The 17406-nt window shown below is 37.7% G+C and overlaps 1 protein-coding gene across 1 annotated transcript in view; it reads left to right on the top strand.

The window, feature by feature from the left end:
• LOC125066301 (1-phosphatidylinositol 4,5-bisphosphate phosphodiesterase classes I and II) overlaps positions 1–17406 on the top strand; it is a 72143-nt gene that overhangs the window by 19511 nt on the left and 35226 nt on the right. Inside the window, exon 4 of the mRNA XM_047674335.1 lies at positions 8751–8884. Coding sequence (XP_047530291.1) covers positions 8751–8884 — 134 coding nt within the window. The remainder of the gene's footprint in view (positions 1–8750; positions 8885–17406) is intronic.

The following is a 17406-nucleotide window of genomic DNA, read 5'->3' as shown; positions in this document are numbered from 1 at the left end:
TCGCCTTGTTATCTATACATAACATTGTAACAAAGGTCGCGTGGGTCGTTTAATGTATTTTTAATATATCAGTCGATGGGGAAATGTTATGGAAACTGGTAATCTGAATTTGCTCGCCACGTCATGGGGAGGAGGAGGCGAACTCGACTACTTCAATAATTCATTGCTTGCTGTTGTAGCCATTAGATAATTAAAAATAAGAAGTACCCCGAAGTTCCGAGGCGAAATAAAGTTTCAAGATCCTATGTCATATATAACTTGTATTTATGAACTGTAATTTTCAGTACATCAATAAAAGAAAATTAAAAAACAGCAAGCAAAATGAAAGGTAATTCTAAAAGCGTATTATTATGTTGCTCAGCGTGGATAATGTGGTGACTTCTAGACGGATTTAGACAGATTATAATAAAAGTTACCATTATTAATACTTATATTTGATAAGTCGCTCTGTTCCAACTAGAAATATGTGTGTATTTTATATTTCTATCTCGTGATTGCGAAGTCAGTCGATATTGGCGTTTAAATATAATAAATATGAACTCCTTATAATATAACTTAACGATTCATTCACGAGTAAGTTTGAACGGCTTTGAAACGTTTAACAGTTCGAATCGATCAAATCCTTTGGGTTTTCCGATATGGACTTTCACAGAGTAGTTTTATAAGTCGACCATTACTCTCAAGTCGATTCTAACTTAAAGTCCAATAGCATCAGTTAGATTTTACTTGTAAAATTGACTGTATTAATATTAATTAATATATTACTTCTCATAATATTATATTAGAAATAATGATTGTGCCTCGCTCGATCTGACTGTTGTCGATAATTAATTATTACGACAATGTTAACTAAAACAGCCCCTTTTGAACCTACTTCAAACAAAGCAGTCATCTAGGTTTGTTCTTGTGTTACTTTATCCGAACCGATTTTAATTCATTTAACTTATGTATGTATGACTTTGAATGGTCCCATTTAAAAATATTCAACCCAAAGGCTATAAATAAAGATAGAAAATACTCAACATATAGATACTTAGAAAGCTAGGGATATAATCATAATTCTCTGAAACTAAGCTTCAAGTAATAAAATACAGAGTTTTACAGGAAAATCTAAAAAGATAAACAACAACATATCATATGAATTGTGTCAAATGTGAAATGACGTTATAAGTTTTTACTGACAGTAAAAGTTTTCGTGTTAAATTTTATATTTTCTATTTAGCGCATTTATATAAATGCTTTTTTTTAGTTTTAATTTATTAATTGTAGGGACAGGTGATGCATTAATTTTAATATTGGTACTGAAAGGAAAAATATTTTTAATGAATTAGCTTGTAATCGGGCCATATCGTATACAAACTAAATTGATCGATGTACATTGTACATACATGAGTAGGTACGATACAAACTTGGTATAAGTTTGTTTGCTCGGTAAAACGCTAATGTTTTTACCGTCATATCTAAATTATAACGGCCGCTGGTGGACCGATCTTTACGTTTTACCCGTCCTCAAAACTAAGATCGAATGTAAAGATTAATTGGGAGGCATGTTTTGTTACTCCTATTGTCTTGATCAGTCAATAGAGAAATGTATCTGCAGACGGAAAGCCACTCGATATAACGACTCGGTGTTAAAGTCATTATAAGTATTTCTCGAATTCGGTCGATGGATATTGAAAAGTTTGCCATCAAACTTTCCCTGCGGCTGTTCTATTGTCGCAGAGTGCTCTGTTAAGTATATTTTATATCAATTTAAGGAAAATCCTTTGTATTGTTAGCTCGATTGTGGAATTCGGATTGGGGTGCACTGCTTTTTATTTAATCTCTCGAATTGATTGTCATCTTTATCAGCGACTACTTTATTAACTTAAGTTGGAAAGAAAATATTGTACGGCATGCGTTGTGATCGTTGATCTACGAAACACTCTTAATTAGTACCAAAAATTGTATTGGGATTATTTTCAACAATAGCCACGATGCCAATATGTATATATAAAATAATTGCTTTTTTGGTCAAGTGCACAGATCACGAGTCATAAAACATGCTGAGTTTTTTAGTCAAATCAATCAAAGTCGGGCAAGGCGATTGTCCGAGAATACGCTAATTACTAAGACAAGCCATCTGCACAGGAGACAGAAAAAAAATGTTCTTTAATTGGAGAAATTAAAAAAAATGTTCTTTAAACTTAGTTCAGTACAAAATGAATATACACATTATTCTGTATTATTAAAATAATAAAACGAGAAGTTTATTCATACAAGCTCATTTAATCCATATTATCTTTAGTAAATCAGACGAACAAGAAAAGGTTTCATAATTGTCTTCGTATTCGACAGGCGTATAATGATTTACGGCACCACCATCACTAAAGGTAACTCGACTTGCGTTGACTTTCCAGATAAAGTGAAGCAAGTTTTGTTTCTACTGCTTTTAATTTAATTTCGTCGTTATTGCTTCGTTTGCACTCATACTCGATGTATAAGAAATACAGTATCTCGGGGTATCTAATGTGAAATGATGTTCAGCGACGACTCTCTTGTCAAGATTCGTAGTTCCTTCCATTTATATTCGCCCCGTAGGGCATTGGCTTAAAGGTTGTAATGGCAATTAATTTGGATTAATTATATGCTAAGTTTTTCTTTTACAAATACCAGCAATGGCTATTTCTAATAAATTTCTAATATTTTCATTTTCACTACAATTACGCACAAAGCTCGCGTTAAGACCACTCGCCGTACTTGTTTCCAAGTCGGCAATAGTCCATAAGGTCGAACCTGCGACCTTCACATTGTTAGGCGACTTTTTAGGCGCCTTAAGTTGGCATCGTTCCAACTTATTATAATATTTGATTTCAATATTCGTAAATTGGTTTCAATGTTTCGCTCCACGAGCGATACAATCCATACTGGATTAGATGAAATTCACGTGACACGTGACCCCTGTTTGCCATTGTGTCTGCCAGATTAACGGCCATGCAATTTGATAAGAATACAATTTTATCGATAAAAAATCACGAAGCTAATTTGTTTTATGTTTTTACCAGAAATATTATTTTTAATATGGTTATTGAGATACAGACTGGATAATTATATTTATACATAATCTAGGGCTGAAATTTACGATTTTTTTGTAAAGCATTTTCGGTTATGTTATAAATAATAAATAGTTCAATTTAATCTATTTTAATGCAAAGTGTCATTTATATTTTATTTAATAAACATTATTAAAGCCAATTTGTTTGTATCTTTTATTGTTTAAGATCAGATCGTATCATAATCATTTATCGGTCAAAACATATTTAGTTATTACATTTATATATAAATATATAAATATTGGACAACACTTGTGTTATGGAAAATCAGAAGTAACGACGGTACCAAAAACACCCAGACCCAAGACAACATAGGAAATTAAGGAACTTAAACTTATAGAATTGCATAATATATTTCTTATTATAACAGTGACAGATATTTAAGGCCAGTATTTTTTTACAGTATTTTTCACTATGCATTTATGCGGAGAAATAGGAAGTTTAATCTTGCCTATGTCTCAGTCTAGATCTTCCGCGCGACGGTCCTAGGTGTAGTTTATTGTACAAAGTGATAGTTCTCTTATGATATTAAGTATTTTTATATATTTTCCGTGCAGTGACGGAGTAAGAATACAATTCACTGCCCCTCTCTCTCCCATGGGTGTCGTAAGAGGCGACTAAGGGACATCTGAGCGACCATCTGCTCATCTGGTGGTAGGATGTCAATCATCCGCCTGGCTTGTTACCACCGTACGCATGGTGAAACACTCGTGAAGTGGCTGCTTGCAGCCGCGTTTCGAGATCAGCCGGCGTACAGCCAGTGCCCGAGCGCGCATTGTCGCGATAAGTGTTGGTCCGGTGGATGTTGCTGTTGAACCAATGCTGGAGGAAAGTATATTGACCCGCCGGTCAGGGAGACCCGTAGAAACGGTTGTTCCGCTGGCCGCCCGTGGCAGAGTACAGGGGCCCAAGCGTTCCTAACCAGCTCGCGAGGCTGCCCCACCAGGCCACGCATAATCCCGGTGTGGACCGTCGTGCCGGTTGGTGACCGGACGGTGGGGTCCCGGCGGCCACTACCGGGAGGGTTCGGGGGCCCTTCCGCCCGGCGGGTCGGTTTATTTTCTCTTCTGGCAACTTATTGGGGAAACACAGCTCCACACTTTGACCGTCCTTATCGTGGCAACGCATCGCTCGCTTCACGTCTCTTCCTCTTTTTTCCCCCTATCCATGACAGTGCATAAAAGAAATGACGGTCGTACAGCGGTGCACACCCCCACCATTCCCACGCTGTTTGAGGTTGAGTTCGTTAACATCCGTGGACTCCACGCTAACCTCAATGCTGTCCACCACCATCTCGAGACAGCACGGCCAGCAATGTTGTTTCTGACGGAGACTCAAATACTCCGTCCTGTCGATACCAGCTACCTTAATTATCCCGGCTACATGCTTGAAGAATCCTTCAAAGCGAAAGCCGGAGTATGCTTGTTCGTCAGGACGGATGTTTGTTGTCACCGTCTGCGCTGCTTGGAGGACCCTTCCTTCTCCCTGTTAGTGGTACGTGTGGACTTGGTTCGTCAGAGTCGGGTCTACGTGTGCCTCTACAGATCCCACAATGGTGACTTGGAGACAAGCCGACTATTTGACCATCTTAGTCGGGTGGCAGATGCTGCGCAAGAGCAGTTTCCTAACGCGGAACTGGTGTTTTTGGGGGACTTTAACGCTCACCATGAATCATGGTTGAAGTCCTCCAAAACTGACCATGCAGGAAGGACTGCCCATGCTTTCGCTCTCACGCATGACTTGACCCAGTTGGTTGATCAGCCCACCAGGATCCCAGACATTGACGGGCAAGCGCCTTCCCTACTGGACCTTCTGCTGACTAGCCACCCGGTGGAATATCAGGTTGAGGTTCGGGCTCCACTTGGTTCTTCGGATCACTGCCTGATATCTACCAAAGTGCCACAGGCCAAGCTGCCGCCACCAACGGTAAGCAAACGTCGCATTTGGCACTATAAGTCGGCAGATTGGGACGGTTTGCGCGATTACTATGCGTCAGTCCCTTGGAAGGAGCGTTGCTTCAGTGAGAATGACCCGACAGCTAGCGCCGCTGCTATTGCTGGTGAGATCCTGTTGGGGATGGAATACTACATTCCTAACTCAGACCTCGCCAGTAAGGGTACGCGTAACCGTTGGTTCACTCGCGAATGTGCCGATGCTGTGTCTTCTAAGCAGGCGGCTTATCGCGCGTGGATCAATGGCTGCGTTAGTGGGGCATCTAACATTGACTCACTGAAAGCAACCTACAATAAAACTTCCAAGTCTTGTAGGAAGGCATACACAAGAGCGGATGCACAGCGCATTGCGCGGTTTGGCCATGACCTTATTTCACAACCTAGAGGCTCCCGTAGCTTCTGGCGTCTGACCAAATCTGTGCAAAGCAATTTCTGTCAACCTTCGCTGCCACCGCTCAGGTATCCGGACGGATCGCTAGCTCACAGTCCGCAGGAGAAAGCTGATCTTCTGGCAAAACTCTTTGCGGATAATTCCGTAATCAATGATTGTAGTGCGCTGCCACCAACAATTCCTTCATGTGGCTACACGATGCCTGACATCAAAATCAGGCAACGTGATGTACGTGCAGAGCTACAATCACTTGATGTGCGGAAAGCTAGCGGTCCCGATGGAATACCAGCCATAGTGCTGATGAAGTGTGCAGCGGAGCTGTCTCCTGTGTTAACGCGCCTGTTCCAGCTGTCTCTTTCTACAGGATGTGTGCCGGATTCTTGGAGAGAAGCTAATGTGCAAGCGGTTCCCAAAAAAGGGGATCGATCTGACCCGGCAAATTATCGGCCAATAGCTATCACCTCAGTTCTTTGTAAGGTGATGGAACGGATCTTAAACAACCAACTGATCCATTACCTAGAAGATCACTGTCTAATTAATGATCGTCAGTACGGGTTTCGACCAAAACGGTCCACAGGTGATCTTCTAGCGTACGTAACACACCTCTGGGGTGAAGCTATCGATAAGCGTGGAGAGTCGTTGGCCGTCAGCCTCGATATCTCCAAGGCTTTCGACAGAGTCTGGCACAGAAGTCTTCTCTCCAAGCTGCCGGCATACGGTCTGCCGGTTCAGCTCTGCACCTGGATTGCTAGCTTCCTACACAAGCGCAGCCTTCGCGTTCTAGTTGATGGTTGCGCTTCAAAATCCCATGTAGTGAATGCTGGAGTCCCCCAGGGGTCTGTGATATCCCCCACGCTCTTTCTTCTGCATATCAATGATATGCTCTCTCTCGGGAACATACATTGCTATGCAGATGACAGTACAGTGCACGGGGGATACCACGGACGCGCAGCGGCTGGACGGGCGGAAACTGAGGAGAGACGGAGGGATCTTGTTGTTGAGCTCGATAGGACGTTAGGACTCATCGCTAAATGGGGCTCTGACAATCTTGTTGAGTTTAACGCCAAGAAAACACAGGTGTGCGCTCTCACAGCGAAAAAGTCACCATTTTCCCCTCCTCCTTCCCTCTGTGGCACCACGCTGGAGATACATAGCAAAGTCGCCATACTGGGAATCGACGTTCGGTGCGACCTCAATCCAAGGGATCACATCGAGGCTGTTATAAAAACAGCCTCACGTAAACTCGGAGTCCTGAACAAGGTGCGGCGTTTTTTCACGCCTGCTCAACTGCTCCTGCTGTATAAAACACAGGTACGGTCCTGCGTTGAATATTGCTCGCACCTCTGGGATGGCTCCGCTAAGTACCTACTGGAGGCCTTGGATCGGTTGCAGCGACGTGCGGTTCGCATTATTGGCGATGTAAAGGTCACCAACACCCTCGAGCCTTTACAATTGCGTCGAGAGATAGCGGCACTCAGCGCTTTCTATCGAATGTGTCACGGCGAGTGCTCAGAGGAACTATTCTCCCTTATTCCTGCTTCCCCTTTCCTTCACAAGTCCACGCGTGCTGGTTCTCGATGTCACCGCCTAACTGTGACATCAATTCCATCGCGTACAAAGAAATTTGGCAACTCTTTTCTTTGTCGCACTTCCAAAACATGGAATTCTTTACCAGCGCACGTATTCCCCTCCTCTTATGACCTGGGTTCCTTCAAGCGAGGCGTGAAGAGGCATCTTGCGGGCCGGCAAGGCGGGGGCGGCTAGAGCAGATCACCTTTCCCAACTGCACTAGCCGTCGTCGCGTTTGGACTCTGCTACCACTTACCATCAGGTGGAGCAGAGTCATTTGCCCTCCCGGGCAATAAAAAAAAAAAAAAAAAGAACTTTTTCTACATCGACTCGGCCGGGAATCGAATCCGGGACCTCAGAGTAGCGTACCCATGAAAATCGGTGTACACTACTCGACCACAGAGGTCGTCGTTAGAATTATTTTTCAGAATATATTCTTAAATATAGACAAGATTTTTTTTTGAAATGAAATATAATAAAATGAGATTTATTTATGGAAAAAGGTACATTTGGATATGAAGCGTACTCACTGAGATTGTCATAAAACAATCCTTGCCTTCGTTTGGAAGGATTCCTTTTTCTAAAGACAAGAACAGTGAAGTCACTCAAATTTAAATTGATATTATTGAAATGTTACATCTTATGCTTTTGTTTATTCACTCATTTTGTTTATCAATAGTATTTTAATGAACGGAAATTTTACAGTTTTATGTAAAATTTTAATGATCAGTTTAATGTACAATTAATAGCTGCACACATGTTCTTCGATAACATCCGAATATTACGATGTGTTTTATGGAGTTAAATCTAGTAATTGGATCTCCTATTCAGTGTCCACGTTTGGATTGTCAAACGGAACCGTCCCGTCGGATGGCCTTTTTCCGAATAGAACCAATATATATATATATATATATATATATTTATTTATAGTTCATAGAACAAGCTCGTCTGAGTAGGTTCGCCTGCCACCCAGTCATTAGCAGCCCGTAAATGTCCCACTGCTGGGATAAAGGCCTCCTCTCCCTTTGAGGAGAAGGTTTGGAGCATATTCCACCACGCTGCTCCAATGCGGGTTGGCGGAATACACATGTGGCAGAATTTCGTTGAAATTAGACACATGCAGGTTTCCTCACGATGTTTTCCTTCATCGCCGAGCACGAGATGAATTATAAACACAAATTAAGCACATGAAATTTCAGTGGTGCCTGCCTGGGTTTGAACCCGAAATCATCGGTCAAGATGCACGCGTTCTAACCACTGGGCCATCTCGGCCACCCAGTCATCACAATTTAATATAAAGTTAAAGTTTGATCAGAGATCTATATTTAAAAAAGAATGCTTAATTTTTTTTATATAAAGATAATATTAAATCCATAATAATCAATTGTTGTTCCGAATAAATTGTAATCAATTATTCAAATTCGATTAAACTACTCTACTATTATAAATACATTACTTGTATAAACACTTAAATTATTATGTAAACCGCTTAGACGAATTTTGCTAACGGACAGACGCGACCATCGACTTAGTTTAATACTTTAAAGTTTTTTTTTAATGTATAATAATTTAAAAAAAGAAATATTTTCCACCCAAGAGGGATAAATAAGTCAAGCCAAAGGCCACGTCGGTCCATCCAAGAACGAGCTAAAATAGAACGACGTGGTGGTTGTTAGGCGGGGTGGTCCGATAGAGTCCTTACTTAAACAGAAGAATAAACTAACACACAATGTCGTTTTTCCGTAGATGTGGACGGAGGAGCTTTTCACTTTGGCGTACAATCTGAATCAGTTCAACAATCCTACGATAAAGTTTCTAGAAAAGCTGCACACGAAGATCGTCCTGAAAGCAGACAAATCAGGGAAAATACTAGTGAAGAAGTGAGTATTAGCATTATTTGTATTAAGTTAATATTAGATATATATTTATATAGAAATAAAAATTATATATAAACATAAAACTAGAAATAGACAAAAAAGGAGTAAGATTAAAAAAATGAAAAGCCTACAACCATCTACTAATCGTCGTTTTCAGTAGTTTATTATAGATAGTGTTGTACGTCAAATTGTGCTACGTATTTGCCCACACCTCGCGCTTTTTTAAAACGGCTTTATAAAATTGTTCAAATTGGTATTAAACGTCGCTTGTAATTTTTTAGTTTTGTAATGATGAGGGTGACATATTCAAAATGTGAACAAACCCTCAATAAATATGTTTAGAATTAAAAAAAAAAAAAAAACCTCGCGCTTAATGTTTGTTTAAAATAATTCTTCGCGATAATTGCGACAACTGTTCCCACAAACGATACACAGAAACGTACTGAAAGTGGTACAAGGAATTTATCTTTATCGCGCCAAAAAGGTTCCGCCACAAATATCGATATGTATAGATTCTATTTTTCGTATCTTTTTAAAGTTATTTTGTAAGCCTTGTACCACACTATGAAAGCGTCCCAAGTGAATAGCCAAAAGTTTTAAATCCTTAAACAAAGTTTGAGCGTATAAGATCGCACCCGCGGGCGGGTATCATGTTTCGAATTTGGTTTTCATCATAGTGATTTCTAGACAATCACATTCAATATGAATGTTATAAAGTACCTGTAATAGGGTTTTGTCCGCCAGTTAACATATAATGAGACGGATGTTCCCTAATAAAAAATAACTGTGGAAATGTTAATAGTTCTACAGACAGATTTTAACTGACGGTTGATAAATTGACTCTTTGAGTTTTTACCACACGACAAAATAAACGACTTTAAATAATAAACATATCTTACATTTTGTAGTTGAATGAGTGGTTATTAAATTTTCTAGTAACATAACTTCAGTTGATCTACATAGACTTGGGTCTTAAAAAGAAAAATTGCAAAATTTGTTTTTCTTAGTACCAGATTTTAAATGTCACACGGCTGGTCTTATTTCATTGAAATTAGATACATGGAGGTTTCCTCACGATGTTTTCCTTTACTACCGAATATGAGATGAATTATAAACAAAAATTAAGCACATGAAAGTTCATCGGTAAGCACCTGGGTTTTAACTCGCAACCATCGCTTAAGATGCACGGGAACTTACCACTGGGCCATGGCTTGGCTATTTTTTTTATTATCTATAGATACAAATCTAAAATCTTCAAATTATAGATAGTCTCGTAAGGCCGCTTTTCTGTATCTATAGTGGTTGAGACACCCTCGTTGCCCGCCTCGAATATCCTGTACATTCTCTCATCGTACATTGATATGAATGTTATATTTTATTTATGGTAAAAAAAAATTTTACATTCTGTAAACTATACATATTATACTAAACAGTTCAGAGTTTGGAAACAAATATTTTACTTTTTTATATTATACACTCGAACTCTTAAGTGAAAAGAAAGAGTTATGATTATTCGCACCAATTTCAGTTACTAGCAGTCCGATATAAAAATGTTTTTGCGTAGGATGGCCTGTTTATTGAGACAGGTTACGGGCCATATAACTTCACGCTACGACCTTAAGGGGTGGAGCAGTAACCATAAACGTCGACTAATCTGGCAAAGTGGAGGCAAGTGCGTTATGCGAGCAAGGCGCAGTGGGTCGAGGGCTCTTTCTTATGTTTTAGTAATTTAATCATCAAACTGAACAAGATATTGTGCTTTTATTTTTCTACACAACTTACGAATGTATTTAATGAGATGGCCAAACATGCGCGTATCAAAAAATTAAATAAAGTGAGAGCAACCGCGTGCCACAAGTAGGCCATTCATAATTAAAAATCTCCATATAAAACCATATATACATTCTTCATATGTTTGGTATTGTTTTGAATACTATAATAAAATATATAAAAATTATAACTATTATAAAACTCCGCAACTTAACTTAGCCGCTTCATAAATTCAAATCATTTGTAAAAAATACTTTGGTAAAGAAGGCATATTATTCGATACAAGATTATATAGATGATAATATAATCTTGTATCGAATATATATTACATACATAAATAACTGTATTTATTTACATGACTGTATTTTTAAAAAGAGTAACTACTACTAACTTGCCGGTTCTTCTCGGTAGAATCTACATTCCGAACCGGTGGTAGCTTCACTTAATATAGTTTGTTAAATGACGATTCAAAAATGCTTGTTAAAGCCTACTTTAATGAAGTATATTTTGATTTGATTTTGAATAGATTTTTTAATATGACGATATCTATACATAAAATGTCGTATGTTTGACGCTCGTACTCGTAGTATAACGCTTAAAGTTATTTGTATTTAATCACTCGTGTTTTAATTAAATTTATGCTGATATTATATATTTATTACCCTTTCGCAGTCAAAGCACTCAATCGAAAATGATGAAACCCATATAACGCGAGCGAAGCCGCGAGGGACATCTAGTGCATAATATATTAAAACTAGGTTAGGTTTGTACTCAGGGGCGAACAGGCAAAGACCTTAGAAGCGAATATACAGCGCAGACCGCTTGCTCCACTTATACACTCGCTACATTAACTTACACTGTTGGATAATACATATAATCTGGTTTGAAACGTAATATTCTAATGCGAAACTTCCCCGTGGTCTGTGAGAGGTGGGCGCAACAGGTACGATGATACTTATGTGCACGCATACACTTCAAACTTGCGCGATGGATAATTTATAACTATAGTAATATGATAAAGCGAAGAGTCTGTTCGTTTGTTTAAATGCGCTCTGTTTTTGCTCTAGATAGACCTCTATAGAGCCTTTGCTGGTGAAAGATGCATGACATGACGCTACGACCCGCAGGGCGCAGAGACTTTAATTTTTTTTAATAATGTAAAAAGACTGTTCAAAACTGCTTGCAAGAGCCTTTTTGAATAAAGTTTTATTTTTCATGTCGATCTTTCTCGGGTGATGTCGCGTGTAGCAGCTAGTTTATAGTACATTGTGGTACGTTGGTAGTACCAACATGCCTGTGCTGCACGTGAGTGTCAATAACAACTGTACAAAATTTCAATTCCGAAGGTTTACGTTCCTAATTGCAATACCACACGCGTATGATATAAACGAAGCACTTTTTACTTGCATCGAGCGGGACGCTGCACTCTCTCAATCCTGTCGCTCCGTTTGATTTGCCTTTATTACACAGAGCTATAATTTTCAAATAGTTTTTTTTTCACAAGAAGCTTGTTTAAAGACTCGTTTAAATTATTATCAAAATACGTTTTATTACTCGTCGATTCCAACAGTTTATGTTGAAGATGTAATCAATCGCTTCGATACGTTGCAATTACCGCGAGTGTTATCGATAATAGTTTAACTTGTTTAAACTAACAACATTAAAGATTAAGTCGCTTTCAATAAGAACAAACATCAAATAAGTTTTACGTTTAAACATTTTTAATGCTCTTTTAGGAACCCAAGAAATCAATTTAGATCATTTTGACCGCAGACATTTTTGCCGTAAACAGTTCGTTAAAGAAGATATTCTTTTTCTCTTTGGATAGCAACGACCGAGATATTTTTATTGTTTATGATACTAATTTATTTTTATTAGTCGATAATTTAAACAATGAAATAAGATATGTATAATGATTATATAATATTAAGTCGATATAATATATGCATGTATACATAATGATACAAGAGTAAATATTAACACGCATTTTTTCGCGTATTTGCACGCATGACATAATGGCCTCGATCGTCGACACGCGTTCGTTTTATACCAATATTTGCTATAATCGATCTATACAGTATATTTATTTATCTTGTATAATTTTATTGGGGCCACCTGAATCTCTTAGATCCGACGGTGTTTATGTGAACATTCAACGTCGTAATTTATAACCTATTTACATTACATTAAGGAGCGATATTGTGTGTACGCTACTGAACGAAACTTTTTTTTAAAATATAATTTAGTTTATGCTTTGATAGTATATTTTTTTTATAAGGAAATTATTTTTTGTTTCCAACCGTTGGAGCAGTAGGATATCAAATTAGGGTCACAGCGGGTGAAACAACGGAATGACAAATTGAAATGGTTTGATATAGATTGTCTAAAATAGATATAATCAGTCGATTACTGTTATCTAAGCAAACAGACGAGTACACAGTACACACACACACACACACACACACACACAACGTAACGATCTGGGTCCCGCGGTTTCATTTGTATTAAACATGCCTGTTATAAACTGATGTTTTGCTCCTCAGTGTCTCAGCTTAAATCAATAGTACCTTATAAGTTTTCCCAAAAAAACGTGCTATCTATCGCAAAAATAAATAAATATTCAAATCGGGCTGATTGTTACCGAGATCGGTACGTTCAAGTAAACAAACTATTAGGGTGAATAATCGTTAAATAAATAAACGTGTATCATCAAATCCAAGTGTAAATCTATTTTGTCGATAGACAAGTCGATACAATATACCTGTTAAGTACATTCAATTAACGTTTTAATCTAATTCGACGCTAGTTCCCGTATGAACGCTTTCGGTGTAATTTCATTAGGTTCTTGTTATGGAGCTCTGGTTAGACAACCATCTTTTGGAATTACGACGATTTAAGGATGCGAGCAAGTGTAATTATACATACACTCTTTGTATTTATTTGTTATAATTCTTGAGTATTTAAATGATTTACTCGGTGGGAGGGCTTTGTGCCTACCCCTTTGAGTGGAGGGATCTATAAACATCCTTCCGCTTTTCGTAATTTACTCTGTCAAAGTTTTGATATAGATTGAGTTATTATACATTAGATCTGTGAAAATTCGCATATCTCTACAGGCACAACAGATGAAATACCACCACTTAGATACCGTGGTTGAAATCCCTTTGGCTGTGTAAGATGTGTATACTTCTTACCGTGCAAAGGATATAGACGGTAAAGTGACCACATAGGTGACATATCTCGGATGATGTAAATAAATCTATTTATAAAACATTGCAAGTACGTATATACAAAATGGTTACCGGTGTAGTCGATAGCGTAAGACGTCTTCTAGCAGTAATTTACTTTGTCATCCATAACACAAAAAAATAGTGCTTTTAAAGTTTTTTTTGTAATGTGTTACAAACAGAAAGTGCAAGTTCGAGATAGAAAACATTTATATGTGTAACAAATGTTAAAAGCTTTCCTCGGAGATGATATCTTATTTCCTTCAGATTGTCAGAGAACAAATGTGCCAAATTTGATAGCGATCGGTACCAAAATAAGAGGTTTAGAACATTACAAAGATTGCGTAATAGTAAAACATCAAAACAAACTTACTTCGTGTATATTTAATTCAGGTAATAATAATTATTATTTTCACAAAGTCGAATGAAGTGATGTCCAAATATTTTTGGTCTCAATAGCTGCCGTCATAGGTTTTGTGCGGGCGGGTATTCTCATTAGTGATTCGATTTCGATACAATACTTTGCTATTGCTGTGTTTCAGCTAATGAAGTGAAAGAGCCAAATGCCCAATTGTAATTGAAGAGACAAGGGATGAAACATCTTAGATAATATTTTCGGCCGAGTAGGAAGTGGTTTTCTTACTTGCATAGCGATATACAGTGGCTGTGTCTGTGTACGTGTCAAGCAGAGTAATAGGATTGGGTCTACGGTGATAAAGATGTTCTTATAAGCTACTTTGGGCGCAGTGTCCACCTTCAGTTGTGTTGGGGCCAAATGAACTCTCAATTACCGATGTAGTCCGAAGAATGTTCAGACGTACAAGTAAAGGCCTGTTCGGTGTATATATAGGAAAGAAAGATTCTATCAAATTCTTAATTCTATTACAAAGCACTGCAACGACTTAGTATATTTTTAAAGGAAGTGATATTCCTGTTTGACGTCACGGACTGTTGGATAGCCAAATTACATCTCGCGCGCGAGTGCTATTAATTTTTCTCCTTAGTATGCCTAATGATGTCAGAAAAATTACATAATGATTTAAACTGAAAGACTCTAAGCTCGTAGCTTATGCAGACGAGTGTTTGCAATCGAAACAGCGAACTTATTACACAATTAATGAATATAATGTAATGTGAAATACTGAACACGGTGAACACGTGGTAGCGATCGGGAACGTGAATCAGGAGCTGCTGTACAAATTAGAACGACTCGTATTGCCGCTTCCGCAAATTTGATCATGTCTCGGATTTTCGGCGTCAATTAAAGTCGCTCCGAATTACTGTTTCTCGGAACTATCACATATTTAATACTAGCGACCCGCCCCGACTTCACGAGTGTAATGCAGAATGCTACAGAATGTCTTACACATCACCCTAAAATTAACAGTGTTTCTCTACAATATTGTGCATGTAATATACATAAAACCCTTCCCCTTGAATAAATCTACCTATTAAAAAAAACGCATCAAAGTCTGTTGTGTAATTTTAAAGATCTAAGCATACACAGGGACAGACAGCACTAAGCGACTTTGTTTTATACTATGTAATGACTTGTTACGCCCGTGTGAAGGGGGCGAGGGGTGCAGGTGTAAGGTACCGTCGATCTTTTACAAATACTTTTACAAATACATTTTTTTAGAAAATAATTTACTCTTCTCGTCGTGAGTGTCTGCAACTCTTTCCCTGATTGCTTATTCATGAATAAAACTGAAACGAAATGTTTTTAAATCCAGTAAAGCGGCGCATGTTTTCCAATATAATATTTTATGCGTAAACGTGCGTATTTTATTTAATATTTTTCCTTTTAAAATGTTACTCTCTATTCGTTGATGTTTTATAGATTAGAAAGACAGTTCCAAACGCCTAATGACTCCGCCACAATAACCCTTATGCGTGTTATGAACGGGTTTTGTTTTCGTTTAATGAGTGTTTCTGTTCTTTGTTCTCATATTAAATAATATTACACGTGGCTGTACCATAAGCGAATACCTAATGAAAGGTACTTACTTTTATGCCTTAAAATATTGTTAATTAAAATCATGTTTTTAAAAGCCACTTAGGTCGAGCTTTCAGAAGCTCATAAAGTCGAAGTTCCTGCACCTGATCTGTTCTCCGTCGTGACGGACTATGGAATGACCGAATTGTCAGTGTTGCTTATGCACTTCAGCTCCTAACTCCGCCGAAGGGCAGCTGTAGTTACATCGGTTCTCAAATCATTACTAATATTTGTAGTTGTTCACTTGTGCTGCGACTACTACTAGTTGAAACTGTACCAAAGATTTATCTAACATACATACAGTTACATTCCGTTACAATAGGTAATTAACATTTTTCAAAAAAATAAAAATATAAAATATTATTAATTCACTCTATCTCTGTCGGGGTATTTTTAAAATGTTGATGTATCTGATATAGGAATCCTGAATGCGGGCATCGATTAATTCTTAAAAGGGTTTTCACCGCTTCTATAAGTGACAGTCCGATTTCGATTTTTCGAATTTAAATACAGATACAGTGAGCTTAAGTGTAATTTTTACTGTTTCAGCTTAGCGAGTCCATACCATACCCACTTCCCGGAACTCTTCGATTTCCTAATTTGACGAAAAATCTAATCAGTTTTGTCACTCCCGTTGAACGCTGCTTCCGACTTTAAGATAAAACCTCCTCCACGATGTTAATGCGGTCCAATATGTCACTATTGACTTAAGTCAGTCGATTAGACTAATGCTCTGAACCGAAGTCCAATTTGCAGAATGGAAGCGGCGTAACCAAAACGCATCGTGCATTTACTTGCGGTACGAGTTACATATTGATGAGTGTCTCAGTGTGGTATATGTTGTACTCGAAAACAATTCGGATTTAGAAATTTTGTATGGTTTTGTAGGTACGTTTAAACCGCGAAAACTTAAAAGTTTAAAAAAAGCTCGGTGTGGTTTCGTAGTGAGTGGTTAGCCTAAATAAATAGTAAAAAACCTTTTTTTTGCTAAGTCACGATATTTTCTTTAAAAATTTAAGCTGAAGATGCTATAAAACGGCACATATACAAGGATATCCTATTACTACTCATTACCCTGTGCATATAACACTATTGAATTTTAAAAGTCTTAATGTAATTTAACGTTACCACCGGTATATAAAATACAAAAATTCCACTTTTCAAACAAATCCATATTAATTAGTACTAGCACGTAGTTAGTTAAATACGATAAATTATTATTTATCCTGCATGTAAATTAGCAAATACTAACATAACACTTTTTATCGTAAAAATAATCTTCTATCGATTAATAACCTTTATTCATTAATGATTTTTTATACGAGATTTAAATTTATTAATTGGCTGTGCTAAAAATTAAATAGTATACTTCATTCAAATTTATATATTGTACCAACATGACGAATCACTTTGAAATTAAAATGTCTGATATTCTTCGCTGCAAGATTCGATTATATTTTGAATACATCAAAACGATGTCTCGCATTTATTATTCAATTTTCACTAAGAGTGATCGTCCAGTAAATCTGCTT

The sequence above is a fragment of the Vanessa atalanta genome, chromosome 9, assembly GCF_905147765.1.
Source record: "Vanessa atalanta chromosome 9, ilVanAtal1.2, whole genome shotgun sequence".
Classification (NCBI taxonomy): Eukaryota; Metazoa; Arthropoda; class Insecta; order Lepidoptera; family Nymphalidae; genus Vanessa; species Vanessa atalanta.
Note: the sequence above shows the minus strand (reverse complement) of the source record. Positions and strands in the feature narration are given on the sequence as shown.